Raw genomic sequence first — 16,531 nt, 5'->3', positions numbered from 1 at the left:
GCTAGAACTTTGCTCACTGGCCCTAGGGTGGTCAGCCCTGGATATTCCTTTTTGGTTTTACTATCTGCTGTGGGCAGTGGCTTGTGTGGCTCTGCCCATACCCTGCCTATTTGCACATTTGGACCTGGACTGTGATCCTTGGAATCCAACCTGTTTAACCTGTTTCTACTCCAAACTGGAGAGCTCAGGGAACTGGCTTTTTCCCCTAGGGCCAACGTTTGGCTTACTCAGACCAGGTAGGCTGGGCTTGTAGACTGATGGTGACAGAGAAGATGTTTCCAACGAAGATCTCACCCCTCAACTCCAGGCTTGTTCAGTCCTAAAGAGGAAAGAAATATCTACCTGATGTTTCAAAGCACAGCCTCACACTGAATGTGCTCATTATATTCCCTGTTCTTACCCACTTATCGCTGCTTACCTCTCCACACAGGACATACAAGCCTGTCACTTCAGGCTTCCCCAGTCACTAGATCCTACAACTCCCTCCTCCAAACTCCCAAGTAGTCTACGTGTACTTCTCTCGCTGCCTCTGCTCTTAGCCAGGCTCCCACTGCCTTTCACCAACCTACCATATGACCTCCTAGCCTGGACTCTCCTCCCCACCCTGACTCACCCTATGCTGCATCTGACTCATCCCTGCAAACATTCCCAGGTATGCTCCCTCAATACTTCCTACTGGGATTTTTTTTTCTCCTGACCTATAACCTGTACTTGTATAACCTTCCCTCATTCAAATCCACTGTGGGCTAAATAGGGAAGAATGGGGGACAATTAAATTAACCATCTGAGTACTCACCCCTGTCCCCATTCAATCCCTTTACTACAATATAGAGGCAGTCTTACAGGAGACCAAATGGCTGAGTGTGTTCCCCTCTGTGGGCTTGGGGAACTCTGGGATCTCAGAAGACATGTGTCCAAAAAACAAGGACCTTCTGGAATTGGTCTGTATATTGATAGCATAGAACCTGCATAACTAGAGAAAGGTTAAACTCCTTACTCTGGTTTCCTTTCCCTTAGGGGCTTTCTTGTTTTGATTGTTGCTGTCACATGTCTTCTTTTCTTCTGGGATTCATTTGTCCACCTTGAAAACCCAGGACCTCCCTAGAATATCTAAGATAGCACGGCTTGTTCTAAGAGAAATATTACTAAATACCAAAGTATGTTGATAAAAGAGGAAAGGAAAAAGGGAGAGGGAGGGAGGGAGGAAAGGAGACAGAGAGAGAGAGAGAGAGAGAGAGGTCGAGCATACAAACAACAAGATATGATGCTTTATCCAAAGGCTGGTTTCTGACTTCACATTAATTACATTCTAGACCCCCAGGCTCCTTTGCTAGATTCAATATCGCAAGCTCTGAGACTGTGGCTAGCACACTCTTATTTCTTTGCATGTGTAAAAATTCCATCCCTAAATTGAGATTGAAAAGAATACAAACAGCTGGGCCTGGTGGCTCATGACTGTAATCCTAGTTACTCAGGAGGCTGAGATTTGAGGATCATGGTTCAAAGCCAGCACGGACACTAAAGTCAGTGAGATTCTTATCTTCAATTAACCACCAGAAAGCTGGAAGAGGGGCTGTGGCTCAAGGGGCAGGGTGGTAGCCTTGAGCTGAAGAGCTCAGGGACAACCCCCAGGCCTCAGAGTTCAAGTCCTACGACTGACAAAAAAATAAACCCAAACAAAAAAACAGAAAACTCTAGAGCATTTTTGAAGCATCTACCTCCTTTCAGCTAACAAGCAGACTATCTGTAAAGTCATCCAGATGACTCTCTGGGCCCTCAGGAGATCTCTACCACATGCATGCTTTTATTTTAAGCATGCTCAGAAATGTTACCTATGGGATGGCTGAATTTGTCTTGGGATTTATTTATTTTGAATTTATTTTGAATTTTTTCGTATTTTTATTGTAGTTAGTAGAAGGATTATAGTTATATTCACCCAATAGAAGGTGCATTACTTCATACACACATTGTGATACCCCTTCTGGGACTGGTTTGTTTTTCTTTCTTTCTTTCCTTTTTTTTTTTTTGCCAGTTCTGGGGCTTGAACGCAGGGCCTGAACACTGTCCCTGAACCTCTTGGTGCTCAAGGCTGGGACTCTGCCACTTGAGCCACAGAACCACTTCCAGCTCTTTCTGTTTGTGTGGTACTGAATAATCAAACCCAGGACTTCATGCATGCAAGGCAAGCACTCTACCACTAAACCACATTCCTAGCCCTTGCCTTGGATTTCTTGACATTGAGAAGCAGAATAGCTCAAGAAAGAAGGGAACAAATTATGAAATTTTCGACATGTGGCAGAGACTTTACACGTTTAAAGTTTACCAAAAGCTTTGAGTATGATAGGTATCCATCACTAGTCATGTTTTGTACATTTGGGACTCAATATTAAGATATTGAGCAGACATCTAAGCAAAGGACAATGGCCTGATAGCTGTTAAGTGGAAGAGGCTAAATACAAAGGATTTAGGTGGGTATTGTGGTGGGTTGCTCACACCTAGAATCCCAGCTACTCAAGAGGCTGAGATCTGAGGACCCTGGTTTGAAATCAGCTGGGTAGACAAATCTGATTCTTACCTACAATTAAACAACAAAAAGCTGGAAGTGGAGTACCAGCTTTGAGTGAAAAAGCTAACTGAAAGCAAGTTCAAACCCAAGCATGGGGATAAAACAAAAACAAAAATAAATGAACAAATAAATAGCAATGGAGTCTGGTTCTGGCATGGACATTATTTCTTGCTAGTTGCCCCTGGCTCAAGACTCTGAAGCTGGTAATAAAGCCTTTTTGATTAAGCTGATCCCAAGGGGAGAAGGTGTGGGGGAACATGGGATATATGTATTCTTGACACCTTTTACACATTTGTGATGGCTAGTGTGGCGATCATAAACATCTGCACTGTAAAATTGAGGAAATGAGACAGGCAGATGAGGAGCTAACAAAAATATTTTGAAAGAGAAATTGTTTTATTAAATATGAAAGAAAACATTGGGAAACGGTGCTCCATTTCCTTGTAGTTTCTGGACAGCCCTTTTTTTTTTGCTAGGGAAAAGACTTAGGTTCATAGTATTCTAGGCCAGAAAAAAAGGCTGAATTATAATTCCACTACCATTGGCAGTGCTATAACTCTAGGTGACTTATTCAGCCTATTTGTGTGTCATCTCAGAAATGGAAGTGATGTTAGATATGTCATAATACATTTTTTGGTGGGATCTCCAGAAAGAGTTATGATAAACAACAGCTATGAAATATGTATCACAGGACATTTTTTTCTTTTTCTTTCTCTGGGCCAGGAGATCTGAGGCTCACAAAGCTTTCTGAAGTTAAAAAAAGAAAGCAACAGGCACCTGTTATTTGCATAGTGTTTTATGTAGTCTGGTCTACACAGCACTTTCAGATATCATAACTGATCCTTAGTGCATCTGTAAAGTATAATTACTGTCCCTATTACAGATGAGAAATCATGTCACAGAGTCAATCAGCTTAATTAATTAATTATTTTGGAGACACCTGCTACTCTGGCACAGACCTCAAACTCCTACTAGCACATAATTCTATTACCAGACACGCCCAACAACCCACAATAGTCAAGGATTATCTTCATTTTTATTATGCAACCATGTCTGGGTATAGTTTGTAAAGTTATTTGTGTTCATTTGTGGATTAATCAGACCAGTCATGGATTCAATTTTTCTCTTTCTTTTTTTGAATGGCTCACTATGTCGTCCAGGCTGGTCTTGAACTGGAGATCTTCCTCCATTCAGGACTACAGACGTGTTCTGCCACACAGAGTTCTAATCAACAACCCTCTGTGAAAACAGAGGTTTGTCTAGAGAATTAGCATGGGAGAAATTAACCATTTAAAAATTTTAACCACAATCAGCTGTTGATCAACAGGAAGCGGATTGGAATCTCTCTTTTTTGTTTCTTTTGGTGGTGGTGATGGATTGTAGAGGCCATATTCCCCTTTAGACCAAAGAACCTTGCTCTTACCAAAGTTCTCTCTTCCATTTTCAGCACTCTGCATCCAGGGCCTGTCCAGAGGCAGGGCCTCAGGGTGTCAGGCCCAGGTGTGGGTGAACTGCCATATGCACAGACCTGCCAAGGCGGTTAGGGTGGACTTGGGAGGGAGCCAGTTTTTCTCCTCTGGCCCCAGCTGGGTCTCTGCACTGGGGAAGCTGGGAAGCACGTGTGGTCTTCTTGGCCTCAGGGCCTGCAGGCCTTAAGCCTCCTCCTGGGTAACCTTGGCTCCCAGCTTCCCCAGTTCGGAGACCTTAGCACCGAGATGGGTGCTGGGGGGTAACTCGAGGTCACTGATCCTGAGGCTCCCCGGAGGTGGAAGCAGGTGGCGGTGGGGGGGTTCACCGAGTGGGTCGGGTCCGTGTGTGTCTGGGGGTGTCGGCCCCCGGGCCCTCCCCCGTGCTCCCCTCCCCCGCCCCGCCCCGCACTTCCCGCCCGCGGCCCCCGCGCGGCCCGCTCTCCGGCTCTCCGCCGGCGCTGGGGGCGGGCACAGCCCCCACCCTCGGCGTCCCCTCCCCCTCCCTGTCCCCTCCCCCCCTCTCCCCGTGGCGGCGGCGGCGGCGGCGGAGGCGGAGGCTGAGGCAGCTGAGGCGGCTGAGGCGACCCAAGCAGCGGCGGCGGCGGCGGCGGCGGCGGCGGCGGCGGCGGCGGCGGCGGGCGGGGCTCGGCTCGGGCTCCGCGGGCGGGCGGGCGGACATGGCGGCCAACATGTACCGGGTCGGAGGTAGGAAGGCTCGGCCCGACCCGGCTCGTCTCCGAGCGAGGCTGTGGGAGTCGGGGGTTCGGGCGAGCGCATGCCAACTGCCGGGAGCGTCGGGCGCCGGGCGGAGCGCGCCGGGAGGGCACGGGGCCCACGGGGGAGGGGGCCGGGGAGGGGGCTCCCCCCCACGGCGGCCCACCCGCCGCCCCTCTCCCCGCCCGGACCCTGGGGCCGGGCCTCTCCCCTGGGGGTGTGAATGACAGATGCCCCCTTCCTGAGCCCCCGTCAGAGTCGGGCCCGTCGAGGCCCCTGGCCGGGCGGCCTTTTCCTGGCGTGGCCTCTGGGGGAGCACGGAGGGGAAGAGCCCCCCCTCCTCTACGCGCCCCCCGTCAGCGGCGGTGTGGGGCGGGGGCGGGGACGTTGGGCCCAGCCTGGGACACAGCTGGACAAGGCCTGTTCCCGGGCCAGGGCCTTGCACCTTCCCTTCTTGGTCTCCCCCTTCGCCCCCTTGGGTTTCTTGCCCACCTCCTACCTTCCCCACCCCCCCTCCAAGAATGGGGTTGCCAGGGCTCAGGGAGCCCCGCAGCCGAAGGAGGGGGAGTTGAGCTTAGCCTGGACGTCGGCTCTGCTGTCTACCTTCCCTATCTTCTGCAGAAGAGAGAAATAAGGTCAAACAAACTTTCTCCCTGCTCACGACGCCCTCCCTCCCTCATTGCTGGTAAAATAATAATTCAGATGAGTGGCGTGTTGGTGAGTGAGACTTGCTCTTCCTCTGCCCATTAGCTGAGCTCCTGATGGATGACCATGGAAATGGCCTGGCTAAATGAGGCCACTCGGCAGAGCCACCAAGGTGGACATTAAGCAATGTAGTCCAGACTCACACACGGAGTGGGAAGTTTCCAGTAAATCTATGAGGGTAGAATATTTCCACCCTTTTGGTTGAAAGCTTGCAATGAATTTTTTTGGTAGCACAAATTTAGATGGATCTAAATTATATGTACTAAATGAGTGAAAATAGTCCAACATCATTCCTAAGAGCTCTGTCTATCTGCAAGTGACCCCATTCTCCCCACTTGTTCCTTCTTTTCTCAGGTAGAGCTTTAGAAAAGTTGGTCACTGAGCTTTTTCTTTTCCTACTCTGCTCACCTCATCTTTTAAAAGTTTTATTCAGTGATTGAAATATAAGTTGGGTTGCTGAAACTTCCTTGCTCTGAATTCTTAGATCAACAGTTTTACATAAGCAGGGCAAATTGGATTAGTGGGAAAGGATATGGAAGACCCCTAAAGGATGAGTGGAGGGAGCCCTAATCACTCAGAGATAAAAAGATCTCTGCCTGTTTACTTAAAGAAACGACACTCATCCTAGTTATGCCAGGCACCACTAATCCCTGCACTTGCAGAGGATAGCAAGTTCAAAGCCAGCTTAAACTCCATAGGAACAGCCTATTTAAAAAAAAAAAAAAAGCCAGGCACAGAGGCTTACACCTGCAATGCTAGTCATTCAAGAGGCTGAGAACAGTTCAAAGCCAGCCCATGCACTAAAGTCCTTGAGACTCTTATCTCCAATTAACTACCAGACAACCAGAGGCGGTGCTGTGGCTCAAGGGGTAGGGTGTAGCCTTGAGCTGAAGAGCTCAAGCACAATGCCCAGGCCCAGAGTCCCATGACTGAAAAAAAAAAAAAAAAGACAGAAAATATAGGTGCCTCTGGCTCAAGGCTGTAGTTCCAGCTAATAAGAAGGCTGAGATCTGAGGATCAAGGTTGGAAGCCTGTGAGGGGAAAGAAAGTCCATGAGACTCTTATTTCCAGTTAAATAGAGCTGTGGCTCAAGCAGTAGAGTGACACAGCCTTGAGTGGAAGAAACTTCAGGTCAGTGCCCAGGCTCTGAATTCAAGTCATAATATTTGCACAAAACAACAAAAAAGGGGCCAGGAGTTTGGCCTAGTGGTAGAGTGCTTGCCTAGCATGCATGAAGACCCGGGTTCGATTCCTCAGTACCACATACATAGAAAAAAGCCGGAAGTGGTGCTGAGGCTCAAGTGGTAGAGCTCTAGCCTTGAGAAAGTCCAAGGACAGTGCTCAGACCCTGAGCTTTAGCCCAGGACTGGAAACCAACAAAACAAAACAAAAAACAACAAAAAAACCCAAAAAATGTAGAACATTAATTGAAATGAACATACTGGAAAAAAGAAAGGTTTGTGAATAATAGGTACATGTGACACTATATTAAGGTTGCATTACCAACAAAAATTTGCTTACTAACTTGAATTGCCAAATATAGAAAATTATGGATTACCATATGTGAGCTTCCTGCTGAAAAGATTAAATTTTATAACTTCCTTTGATTACAGATTATGTGTACTTTGAGAATTCTTCCAGCAACCCATACCTAATCAGAAGAATAGAAGAACTTAACAAGGTATACATTAAGTGTTATTAAGTGTTATTCATCCTTATATTGAAAACTACATTCCATTTAATGTAATTGGGTAAAAAGTATAAGAAGTTTTGTGTATTATGCTGTTCTTGGCGTTTGAACCCAGGACCTGGGTGCTGTCTTTGAGCTTTTTTTACTCAAAGCTACTTGAACCACCACTCCACTTCTAGTATTTGGTGGTTAGAGATAAGAGGATCATAGACTTCGCTGCCCAATCTGGCTTTGAACTTGTTCCTCAGATCTCAGCCTCCTCAACAGTAAAGATTACAGGAGTACGTCACCTTGCCCAGCAATAAGTATTTTTTCTTTTAGTTCCATACTTTGAAAACAGTCCCCCCCACCCCCTGAGTCCTGGGGCTTGAACTCAGGGCCTGGACACTGTCTCTGAGCTTCTTCTGCTCAAGGCTAGCACTCTACCATATAAGCTACAGCACCACTTCCAGCCTTTTTTTTTTTTTTTTTTTTTTTTTTTTTTTTACCACTTCCAGCTTTTTCTGTTTATGTGGTACTGAGGAATTGAACCCAGGGCTTCATGCATGCTAGGCAAACTCTCTGCCACTAACCCACATTCCCAGTCCATGTTTAAGCAATGTATTTCTACCATAGTTTCTTCCTTCTCCCCCCTCTTTTCCCCCTCCCCCTCCTTTCCCCTCCTCCTCCTCCTCATCTTCCTCCTTCCCCCCTTCACTTTTAGATTTTTTTTTTGTAGTTTATTGGAGATATATTTTGGTGTCTCATAGATCTTCTAGAAGGGGTAGCTTCAAACCATGATCCTCATATCTCATCTCTGCCTCTTGAGTAGCTGGGATTACAGGCACAAGCCCCCACTGCCTAGTATTTTTTTTTTTTTGCTTCTTTTTATTGTAATTAGTAAAAGGGTTACATGATATTTGCCAGATAGAAGGTGCATTAATTCACGTACATTGATACCCTTTCACATGTCTTGGTACCCATTTCCCTCCCGTATTTTTTTTTTTTTAAAGAAAATGTCTCACTCTGAATGAGGTCTTAACTGCATTCAAATGCATCCTTCTGCTGGAATTATACCACTATATTCAGCTGAAAATTAACTTTTGTGTGTGTGTGTGTGTGTGTATGCCCATTATTGGACCTTGAACTTGTAGCACACTTGGAGCCACAGAACCACTTCTGGTTTTCTGGTAGTTAATGGGAAATAAGGAGTCTCAAGGACTTCCCTGCCCTGGCTGGCTATGGATCTTCATCCTCTGTCAGCCTCCTGAGTGGCTAGGTTTACAGGCTTGAGCCACTGGCACTCAGCTAACTCTTACTTTTAAATAATACACTCACCTATTCCTGTATACATTAAAAAAAATTATATCATGAACAGTTGTGGATTGGCAAACCAGGCAGGGTAATAATTTTGAATAGTTAAATTTTAGAAGAGGCCTCTGGCATAAATGTGTGCATTTTCTTTCTTTTTTTTTTTTTTTGCTGGTCATGGGGCTTGAACTCGGCCTGGGCACTGTCCCTGAGCTCTTAGCTCAAGGCTACTGCCCTACCCCTCGGCTCTTTAGCTCAAGGCCACCACCCTAGTCTTGAGCCAAGCCCCCCTTCCAGGGGTTAATTGGAGATAAGAATTTCAGGTCCTTTTGTGCCGGGGCTGGCTTTAAACCTTAATCTTTAGATCTTAGTCTCCTCAGTAGCTAGGATTACAGGCATGAGCCACGTGCCTGGCTAAATGTGTGTATTTTCTATACAAAAAAAAAGATAGTATTATAGTTGCAACAACTGTCCAATTGCCCTTGTATATATGGTCTAAATGTGTGTATTTTCTATACAAAAAAAAAGATAGTATTATAGTTGCAACAACTGTCCAATTGCCCTTGTATACATGGTCTAGAAGGTAATTTTTTTTAGTGTTGGGAATTGAATCCAAGGCCTCATGCATGCCAAGCATGCACTCCTTCACAGAAATTTATTTCGAAACATGTCTCCATCTCTCAAGCAAGCTTAAATCAGAATTTAAGAAAGCAATCTCCAAATTTTAAAAGCTACATACCCCTGTTTGGGGAACTACTAATAATGAGATAAAGTGATAAAATCTTTGTAGTTGGTCATAGAATTTATCTACCTAGAAATAATTGGCCTGTTCATTTAGCATATGACTGGATTGTTACTTATGAAGATCAGTATGATTAGCATATTATGAAGAATAGCAACATTTTCGTTAGAAACTTAATATGATTTCAGTTTTAAGGGAGCAGTGTTTCACGGTGCCATTTCTTACTCTGAAATACTGCTGCTGAACTTCATAAAATTGACAACTTTATTGCAGCACAGATACTTTTATTTCTTTTTGCTTTAATACACCTGTAAGCCTAGAGAAATTCTGAAAATGTACATTCAGGTTTGTTAGAAATTGAAAATTACAGTAGCATGTTATTGTCATCTATGTGTTTTTTTGAAGAATTTTGTAATAAATGATTGACCTTTTTGAAAGCTCGCAGAATTCATAGAGAATAGAATAAGAGGCTAAGACTCAGCTGCAGTAAATTATAACCTAACTGAATATCAATTGTATTCTAGATTATATTCAACAATGAATAATAGCTTTAGTATTAATAACTCAGCATTTTTAATACTTTCATATGAGAAGATACAGCAAGTATTACTAAGAATATTTTCTGTGTGCTCTCATATCTCCCTGTGTGCTCTCAATATCTCCCTGGGGTACAGGATAGGTGCCTTTTCAGGTCATCTGCTCCATTTTTTATGAAGGCTTTTTTTTTTTTTTTTTTGGCCAATTCTGGACTTGAGCTCAGGGCCTGAGCTCTGTCCTTGGACTGTCTCAAGGCTAGAGCTCTACCACTTGAGCCTCAGCACCACTTTCGGCTTTTTTCTGTGTATGGGGTACTAAGGAATCAAACTGGGTCTCCATGTGGGGCTAGGCAAGCACTCTACCACTAGGCCAAACTCCCGGCCTGAAGGCTTTTTTGAATGAGGTCTACCTTAAGTTGAATGTGGATGTTTAGGGGAGGGTCTGGATGATTTTGTAGTTATCTTTGGTTTTCTGGGGATTGATTTGGAAAAGGTAGGTTCAAATGTCATAAACAAATTATATGTGGCTTTTAATTTTTTTTTTTTTTTTTTTTTTTTGCCAGTCGTGGGTTTGAGCTTAGGGCCTGAGCACTGTCCGTGGACTTTCTCAAGGCTAGAGCTCTGCCACTTGAGCCTCAGAACCACTTCCAGCTTTTTTCTAAGTATGTGATACCAAGAAATTGAACCTGGGTCTTTGTGCACGCTAAGCAAGCACTCTACCACTAGGCCAAACTCCCGGCCCGGCTTTTAAAATTTTAAGACTGATCACAACTATCTCTGGCCTTAGTCATTGATGTGATCACATCACAGTGATAAAATTGATGCCAGTAAGTTTTTGTATATTTGACCTTGTAGTTTCTTGCTCAGAACCTATACAAATACTCCTCATACTTCTTTGAATATTTTAGCTCTCTGGTTATTTTGTAGTTGTGGTTGGAACAGTATTGAAACTGATCTTAAACATGGCACTGGTGACTCACATTTGGAAGCCTAACTAGCTAATCAGGAGGCTGAGAGCCATCCTGGGCAGGAAAGTCCATGAAACTCTTGTTTCCAGTTAACCACCAGAAAACTGGAAGTGACTCTGTGGCTCAAAAATGGTAGAATGCTAGCCTTGAGCAAAAAAGCTCAGGGACTTTGGGCCCAGGCATTTAGTTCAAGCCCCATAACTCCCCGTTCCCTCCCCCCCCCCAAAAAAAAAGAAAAGAAAGAAAACAGAAACCCTGAACTTCTGTAGTTCAATACACTATTTGAAGCCAGGTGAGGTGTCTCACACCTGTAATCCTAGCTACTCAGGAGGCTGATTGCTGAAGGTTGCGGTTCAAAGCCAGTCTGGGTATTAAAATCTGCGAGATTCTTATTTCCAATTAACTACTAGAAAACCAGAAGTGGTGATGTGGTTCAAGGGGTAGGGTGGTAACCTTGAGCTGAAGAACTCAGCGACAATGCCCAGGCCCAGAGTTCAAGTCCGACAAAAAATAAATAATTTGATTCTTTATATGAAGAATTGAACCCCATGGGTCTTATGAATGCTAAGGATATGCTTTGTCTTAGAGCCACACTTCCCAGCTCCTACATAACTTATTTTCTTATCTCTTAGACTGCAAGTGGCAACGTGGAAGCAAAAGTAGTATGCTTTTATAGACGGCGAGATATTTCCAACACGCTTATAATGCTTGCGGACAAGCATGCTAGTAAGTAAAAATCTTTCTCTTAGATCAAAATAATGTTTAAATATTGTATTTCTGATGTGAAAATTTTTAATATGAAATATTTTCCTTTTAAGTAAGTGTAATATTTGCTTTTAATTTTTTCTCTCTCTGAGTGTGTGTACATTGTGCCAGTAGTACTAGGGCATATACTCCATTTGGGCCTTGAGCTCTTACATTGTGTTTCCAGTGAACTCAGTACTCTACTTGAGCCATGGCTCCAGTTTTGGCTTTCTGATGGTTAATTGAAGATAAGAGTCTTGAAGATTTGGCCTGGAGCATGGCCTGGGATAGTGTGCTTGCTTAGCATGCATGAACACCTGAGTTCGATTCTTCAGTACCACCTACATAGAAAAAGCTGAAAGTGGTGCTGTGGCTCAAGTGGTAGAGCCTTGAAAAAGTCCAAGGATAATGCCCGGGCCCTGAGTTCAAGACCTAGGACTGATAAAAATAAAAAAAGTCTGGAAGATTTGTCTATTTGGGCTGACTCTTTGAACTGTAATCTTCAGAATTCCGCCTCCTGAGGATTAGAGGTCCTATGATTAGAGGTACCTGATTTCTTTCTGTAGAAACAATTTTTGGGGTGACATTAGGATATTTATTAGAGGTTGCTCAAGGCCTTTTGCCTGCTAGTCAAATGCTGTATCACTCAGCTACTACACTCCTAGCTTAAAGTGGTAGAGTGCTGCTCTTGAGCAAAAGAGTTCGGGGTTAGCACCTAGTCCCTGAATTCAAGCCCATGAACGATTGAAAAACAAAAAAAGCTGAAATACAAGTCTTTGTAAGAACACTTACAATCAGGATAGTGTCCTGTTCTCAGTGGTTTTCTGAGGATACAAATATGAGGAAATTTATACTTCATTGATATTTTGGAGGCATTTTCTTCCAACAACTGGGTATAAAATTCACTTTTTTGAAAAATTTCAATAAAGAGTTTTAAAAAGGAGGCAAGAGAGAACTGGGAGTGCTTGCCTAGTTCTTGATTCCCTCAGTACCGCATAGAAGAAGAACCTGTAAGTGAAGCTGTGGCTCAAATAGTAGTGCTAGCCTTAAGAAAGTTCAAGGGCAGTGCCCAGGCCCCGAGTTCAAGCCCCAGGACTAGCCAAAATATAAAAAAAGGAGGTAAGAGAATAGAGCTGGTGTATGGCTCAAGATCCTGCCTAGTAAACACGAGGTCTTAAGTTTAAACCTTACTACTGTAAAATATATAAATATTTGTGGTATTAGGTGTGACGGCACACTGCTAAGTTCCTAGTACTTTGGAATCTGAGGCAGGAAGATCATGAATTGAGGCTACCTATTTTGAGACACTATCTCAAAAAAAGAAAAAAAAATCCCCAAAATCCAAGAGAATAGCGGGAATGAATATGGCCAAAGTACCTAATATTCATGTAGTATAGAAATACTGCAATGAAATTCCTGATATTATACAGTTAATATGTACTAATAAAGATGTGGGAAAAAAGAACATAACTGGATAATGTTTTGATTTGTATTCCAAGTATTAATTATGATATATTTATAGTATTAGGTATATGTGCAAATAAATACCAGAAAATACAAAGTGGTATTTAGATACGAGAACTCTTTTTGTTGTTGTTGATTGTGAGGCTTGAACTCAGGGCTTGGGCACTGTCCCTGAGCTCTTGCTCAAGGCTAGTACTCTACTACTTTGGGCCACATTGCTACTTCTGCTTCTGGTTTTCTAGTGGTTAATAAGAGTCTCACCCGGGTGTGTGGGGGGACCCGGGTGTGTGTGGGTGGTGGGGGAATGTAGGGATGGGAGAAAATGAGGGACGGACTAACACTGAAAGAAATGTTCTTGGTACCTAACTTAAGTAACTATAACCTCTCTGTGCATAACCTCTACAATAAAACAAGGTTAAAGAAAGTCTCATGATAGCGCACAGTGGATCATGCCTGTAATCCTAGCTACTCTGGAGGCTGAGATCTGAGGATCGTGGTTCAAAGACAGCCCAGGCACTAAAGAATGTGTGACTCGTATCTCCAGTTAACCATTAAAAAAAAGGAAGTGGGACTGTGGTTCAAGAGGTAGGGCGGTAACCTTGAGTTGAAGAGCTCAGGGGCAGCATTCAGGCTCAGAGTTCAAGCCCCATGATTCACAAAAAGAAAAGGAAATCTCATGAACTTTAATGCCAGGGAGCTTTGAACCATTTCTCAGATCTCATTCTCTTGAGTAGTTAGGATTACAGGCATGAGCCACCAGCACCTGGCCTAGAATTCTTTTTTTTTTTTTTTGCCAGTTCTGAGGCTTGAACTCAGGGCCTGAGTATTGTCCTTGGCTTCTAGCTTTATTATGTATGAGTGGTACCTAGGAATCAAACCTGGGTCTTCCTGCATGGTAGGCAAGCACTTTACCTCTAGGCTTAACTTGTGGTTCCTAGAATTTTTTTTTTGGTGGGTCATGGTGCTGCTTGAACTTGGCCACTGTCCCTGAGCGCTTCAGCTCAAGGCTACTGCCCTACCCTTGAGCCAAGCCCCACTTCCCATTTTCAAGAGGTTAATTGGAGATAAGAGTCTCAGGTCCTTTTGTGCGTAGGATGGCTTTGAATCTTGATCCTCAGATCTTAGTCTCCTGAGTAGCTAGGATTATAGGTGTGAGCTACCACGTCGGTCCTAGAATCTTTATAGTTAAAACTAAGTGTTTTTTTTTCTTCTGCAGTTTGATTATAATTGTGTATTTCCTAGTCAATATTGATAAATTTTTAGCTCTTTGATTTTTCAAAAGAGCAATACACTGGAAAAAAAAGAGCTTTAGAGGCTGAATGTATAGCTTGCTGGTTGAATATGTGCCTAACTAGTGTCTAGGATTAATCCCCAGCACCAAAGTGAAAAAAGTGATGTTAATTTTAAGAAGCCAGGCATGATAGTGTATTTCTATAATTCCAGCTGTAGGGAAGCTGAGGCAGGAGGGTGGTTAGTTCCAATACCCAATGAGCTACATTGTGAGACCCTGTCTAGAATGTTTTCCTGCAGTGTTTCATTTGAAGGAAAACAAATGTATAATATTAGTATTATGTATGGTTTCTTTCTTTTCCTTTCTATTTTTTCTTTCTCTTTCCTTGCTCTTTCCCTCCCTCCCTCCCTTCCTGCTTTCTTTCCTTCCTTTCTTTCTTTTTTTCCCTTCTCTCTTCCTTCCTCCCCACCTCTCTCTTTTCCTTTCCTTTCTTGGGCTTGAAGTCAGGGCTAGGGCACTATCCCTGAACATTTGTGTTCAGGGTTAGCACTCTGCCATTTGAGCTACAGTTCCACTTCTGGCTTTTTTGGGTGGTTAATTAGAGATAAAAGAGTATCAGGTACTGTCTTGCCCTGTCTGTGATCCTCAGATCTCAGCTACCTCAGTAGTATTATAGATGTGAGGGATTATAGGTATGAGGTATCCTGCCTAGCTGGTGGCTTTTTCCCCCCAGCTCTTGGGATAGAACCTATGCTAGGTAAGCACTCTACTTCTTAGCTACATCTCCTAAAATACTTGAAATAATTTGAAAACCAGTTTCTTCCTATAGAATATATAATGAGACTATAGTATGTCATGTAAGTGTGCTTTTGCCGTTTGATTCTGTGATCTGTAGTACTATGATTGGGTAATGGAGTAAGCCAGGCTATTGTTTGAGATGTTGGCAGTTTAAGCACCCATATGGCTTGTTTGATAATTCATGCTGTACACTCTGCTATCATAGTGTTTGTTTTTAATTTTTTAAAATTTTAATTTATTTTATTTTTATTTTGCCAGGTCTGGGTCTTAAACTCAAGCCCTGAGTGCTGTCCTTGAGCTTCTTTATGCTCAAGGTAGGCGATTTACTACTTGAGGTACAGTGCCACTTCTGGCCTTTTTTGAGTAGTTTATTGGAGATAAGAGTTTCATGCCTGGGGCCAGGAGTTTGGCCTAGTGGTTAAAGTGCTTGCCTAGCATTCACGAAGACCCGGGTTCGATTCCTTGGTGCCACATACATAGAAAAAAGCTGGAAGTAGTGCTGAGGCTCAAGTGGTAGAGCTCTAGCCTTGAGAAAGTCCAAGGACAGTGCTCAGGCCCTGAGCTCAAGCCCAGGACTGGCAAAAAAAAAAAAAAAAAGAGTTTCATGCCTGAATTGGCTTCAGACCATGATCCTCATATTCTAGTCTCCTGAGTAGTCAGAATTACAGGCAGGAGTCACCAGTGCCAGGCTTATTTTCTTCTCCCCCCCCCCTTCCTTTTTTTTCTTTCTTTCTTTTTTTTTTTTTTTTGCCAATCCTGGGGCTTGAACTCAGGCCTTGCACACTGTTTTTGGGCTTTCTCAAGGTTAGCACTCTACCACTTGCACCACAGCTCCACTTCCAGCTTTTTCTGTGTATGTGGTACCAAGGAATCGAACCCAAGGCTTCATGCATGCTAGGTGAGCATTCTGCCACTAGACCATACTTCAGCCCTCCCCCATTTTTTGTTTTACCAGGCTTATTTTCTATTTTTTATACAAAGTACAATGTGTGTGTGTGTGTGCGTGCGTGCATGTGTGTTTGTGCACGTGCAGCAGTCCTAGAACTTGAACACAGGTCCTGGGCACTGTGCTCAAGTTTTTTTGCCCAGGGCTAGTGACCTGCCATTTGAGTCACAGCTTCACTTTTACTTTTTTCATGCTTAATTGAAGATAAGAGTCTCATGGACTTTCTTGCTCAGGCTCTGATCCTCAGATATCAGCCTCTTGAGTTAGAATTACAGACATTAGGGGCTGGGAGTTTGGCCTACTGGTAGAATGCTTGCCTTGCCTAGCGTGCATGAAGACCCACGTTCATTCATAGAAAAAGCCAGAAGAGCCGGGTGTATGGCCTCTAGTGGTAGAATGCTTTCCTAGCATGCACAAAACCTTGGGTTTGATTCCTCGATAACACATATACAGAAAAAGCCAGCAGTGGTGCTGTGGCTCAAGTGGTAGAATACCAGCCTTGAGAATGCCCAAGTTCAAGCCCCAAGAATGGCAAAAAGAAAGGAAAAGAAAAAGCCAAAAGTGTTAGTGTTGCTCAAGTGGTAGAGCTCTATCCTTGGGAAAACCCATGGACAGTGTTCAGACCCTGAGTTCAAACCCCAGGACTGGCAAAAAGAAAAAGCTGTAAG

General features: G+C 43.8%; 1 protein-coding gene across 6 annotated transcripts in view; it reads left to right on the top strand.

Moving 5' to 3' along the window:
* The first annotated feature begins 4,649 nt into the window (after positions 1-4,649).
* The window catches only part of Mta3 (metastasis associated 1 family member 3), a 122,235-nt gene continuing 110,353 nt past the window's right edge, over positions 4,650-16,531 (top strand). For 3 of the 6 annotated variants that reach the window (XM_090337050.1, XM_090337054.1, XM_090337053.1), the window contains exons 1-3: positions 4,651-4,740; positions 7,068-7,135; positions 11,313-11,406. In XM_090337050.1, coding sequence (XP_090193176.1) covers positions 4,713-4,740; positions 7,068-7,135; positions 11,313-11,406 — 190 coding nt within the window. In that variant the 5' untranslated portion in view covers positions 4,651-4,712. Of the gene's footprint in view, positions 4,741-5,016; positions 5,467-7,067; positions 7,136-11,312; positions 11,407-16,531 lie in introns of those variants that run through there. The other 3 variants (XM_090337057.1, XM_090337052.1, XM_090337051.1) reach the window with 3 other exon arrangements.

The sequence above is a fragment of the Megascapheus bottae genome, chromosome 7 (genome assembly GCF_031878675.1).
Source record: "Megascapheus bottae isolate mThoBot1 chromosome 7, mThoBot2.hap1, whole genome shotgun sequence".
In the NCBI taxonomy this organism is placed as follows: Eukaryota; Metazoa; Chordata; class Mammalia; order Rodentia; family Geomyidae; genus Megascapheus; species Megascapheus bottae.
Note: the sequence above shows the minus strand (reverse complement) of the source record. Positions and strands in the feature narration are given on the sequence as shown.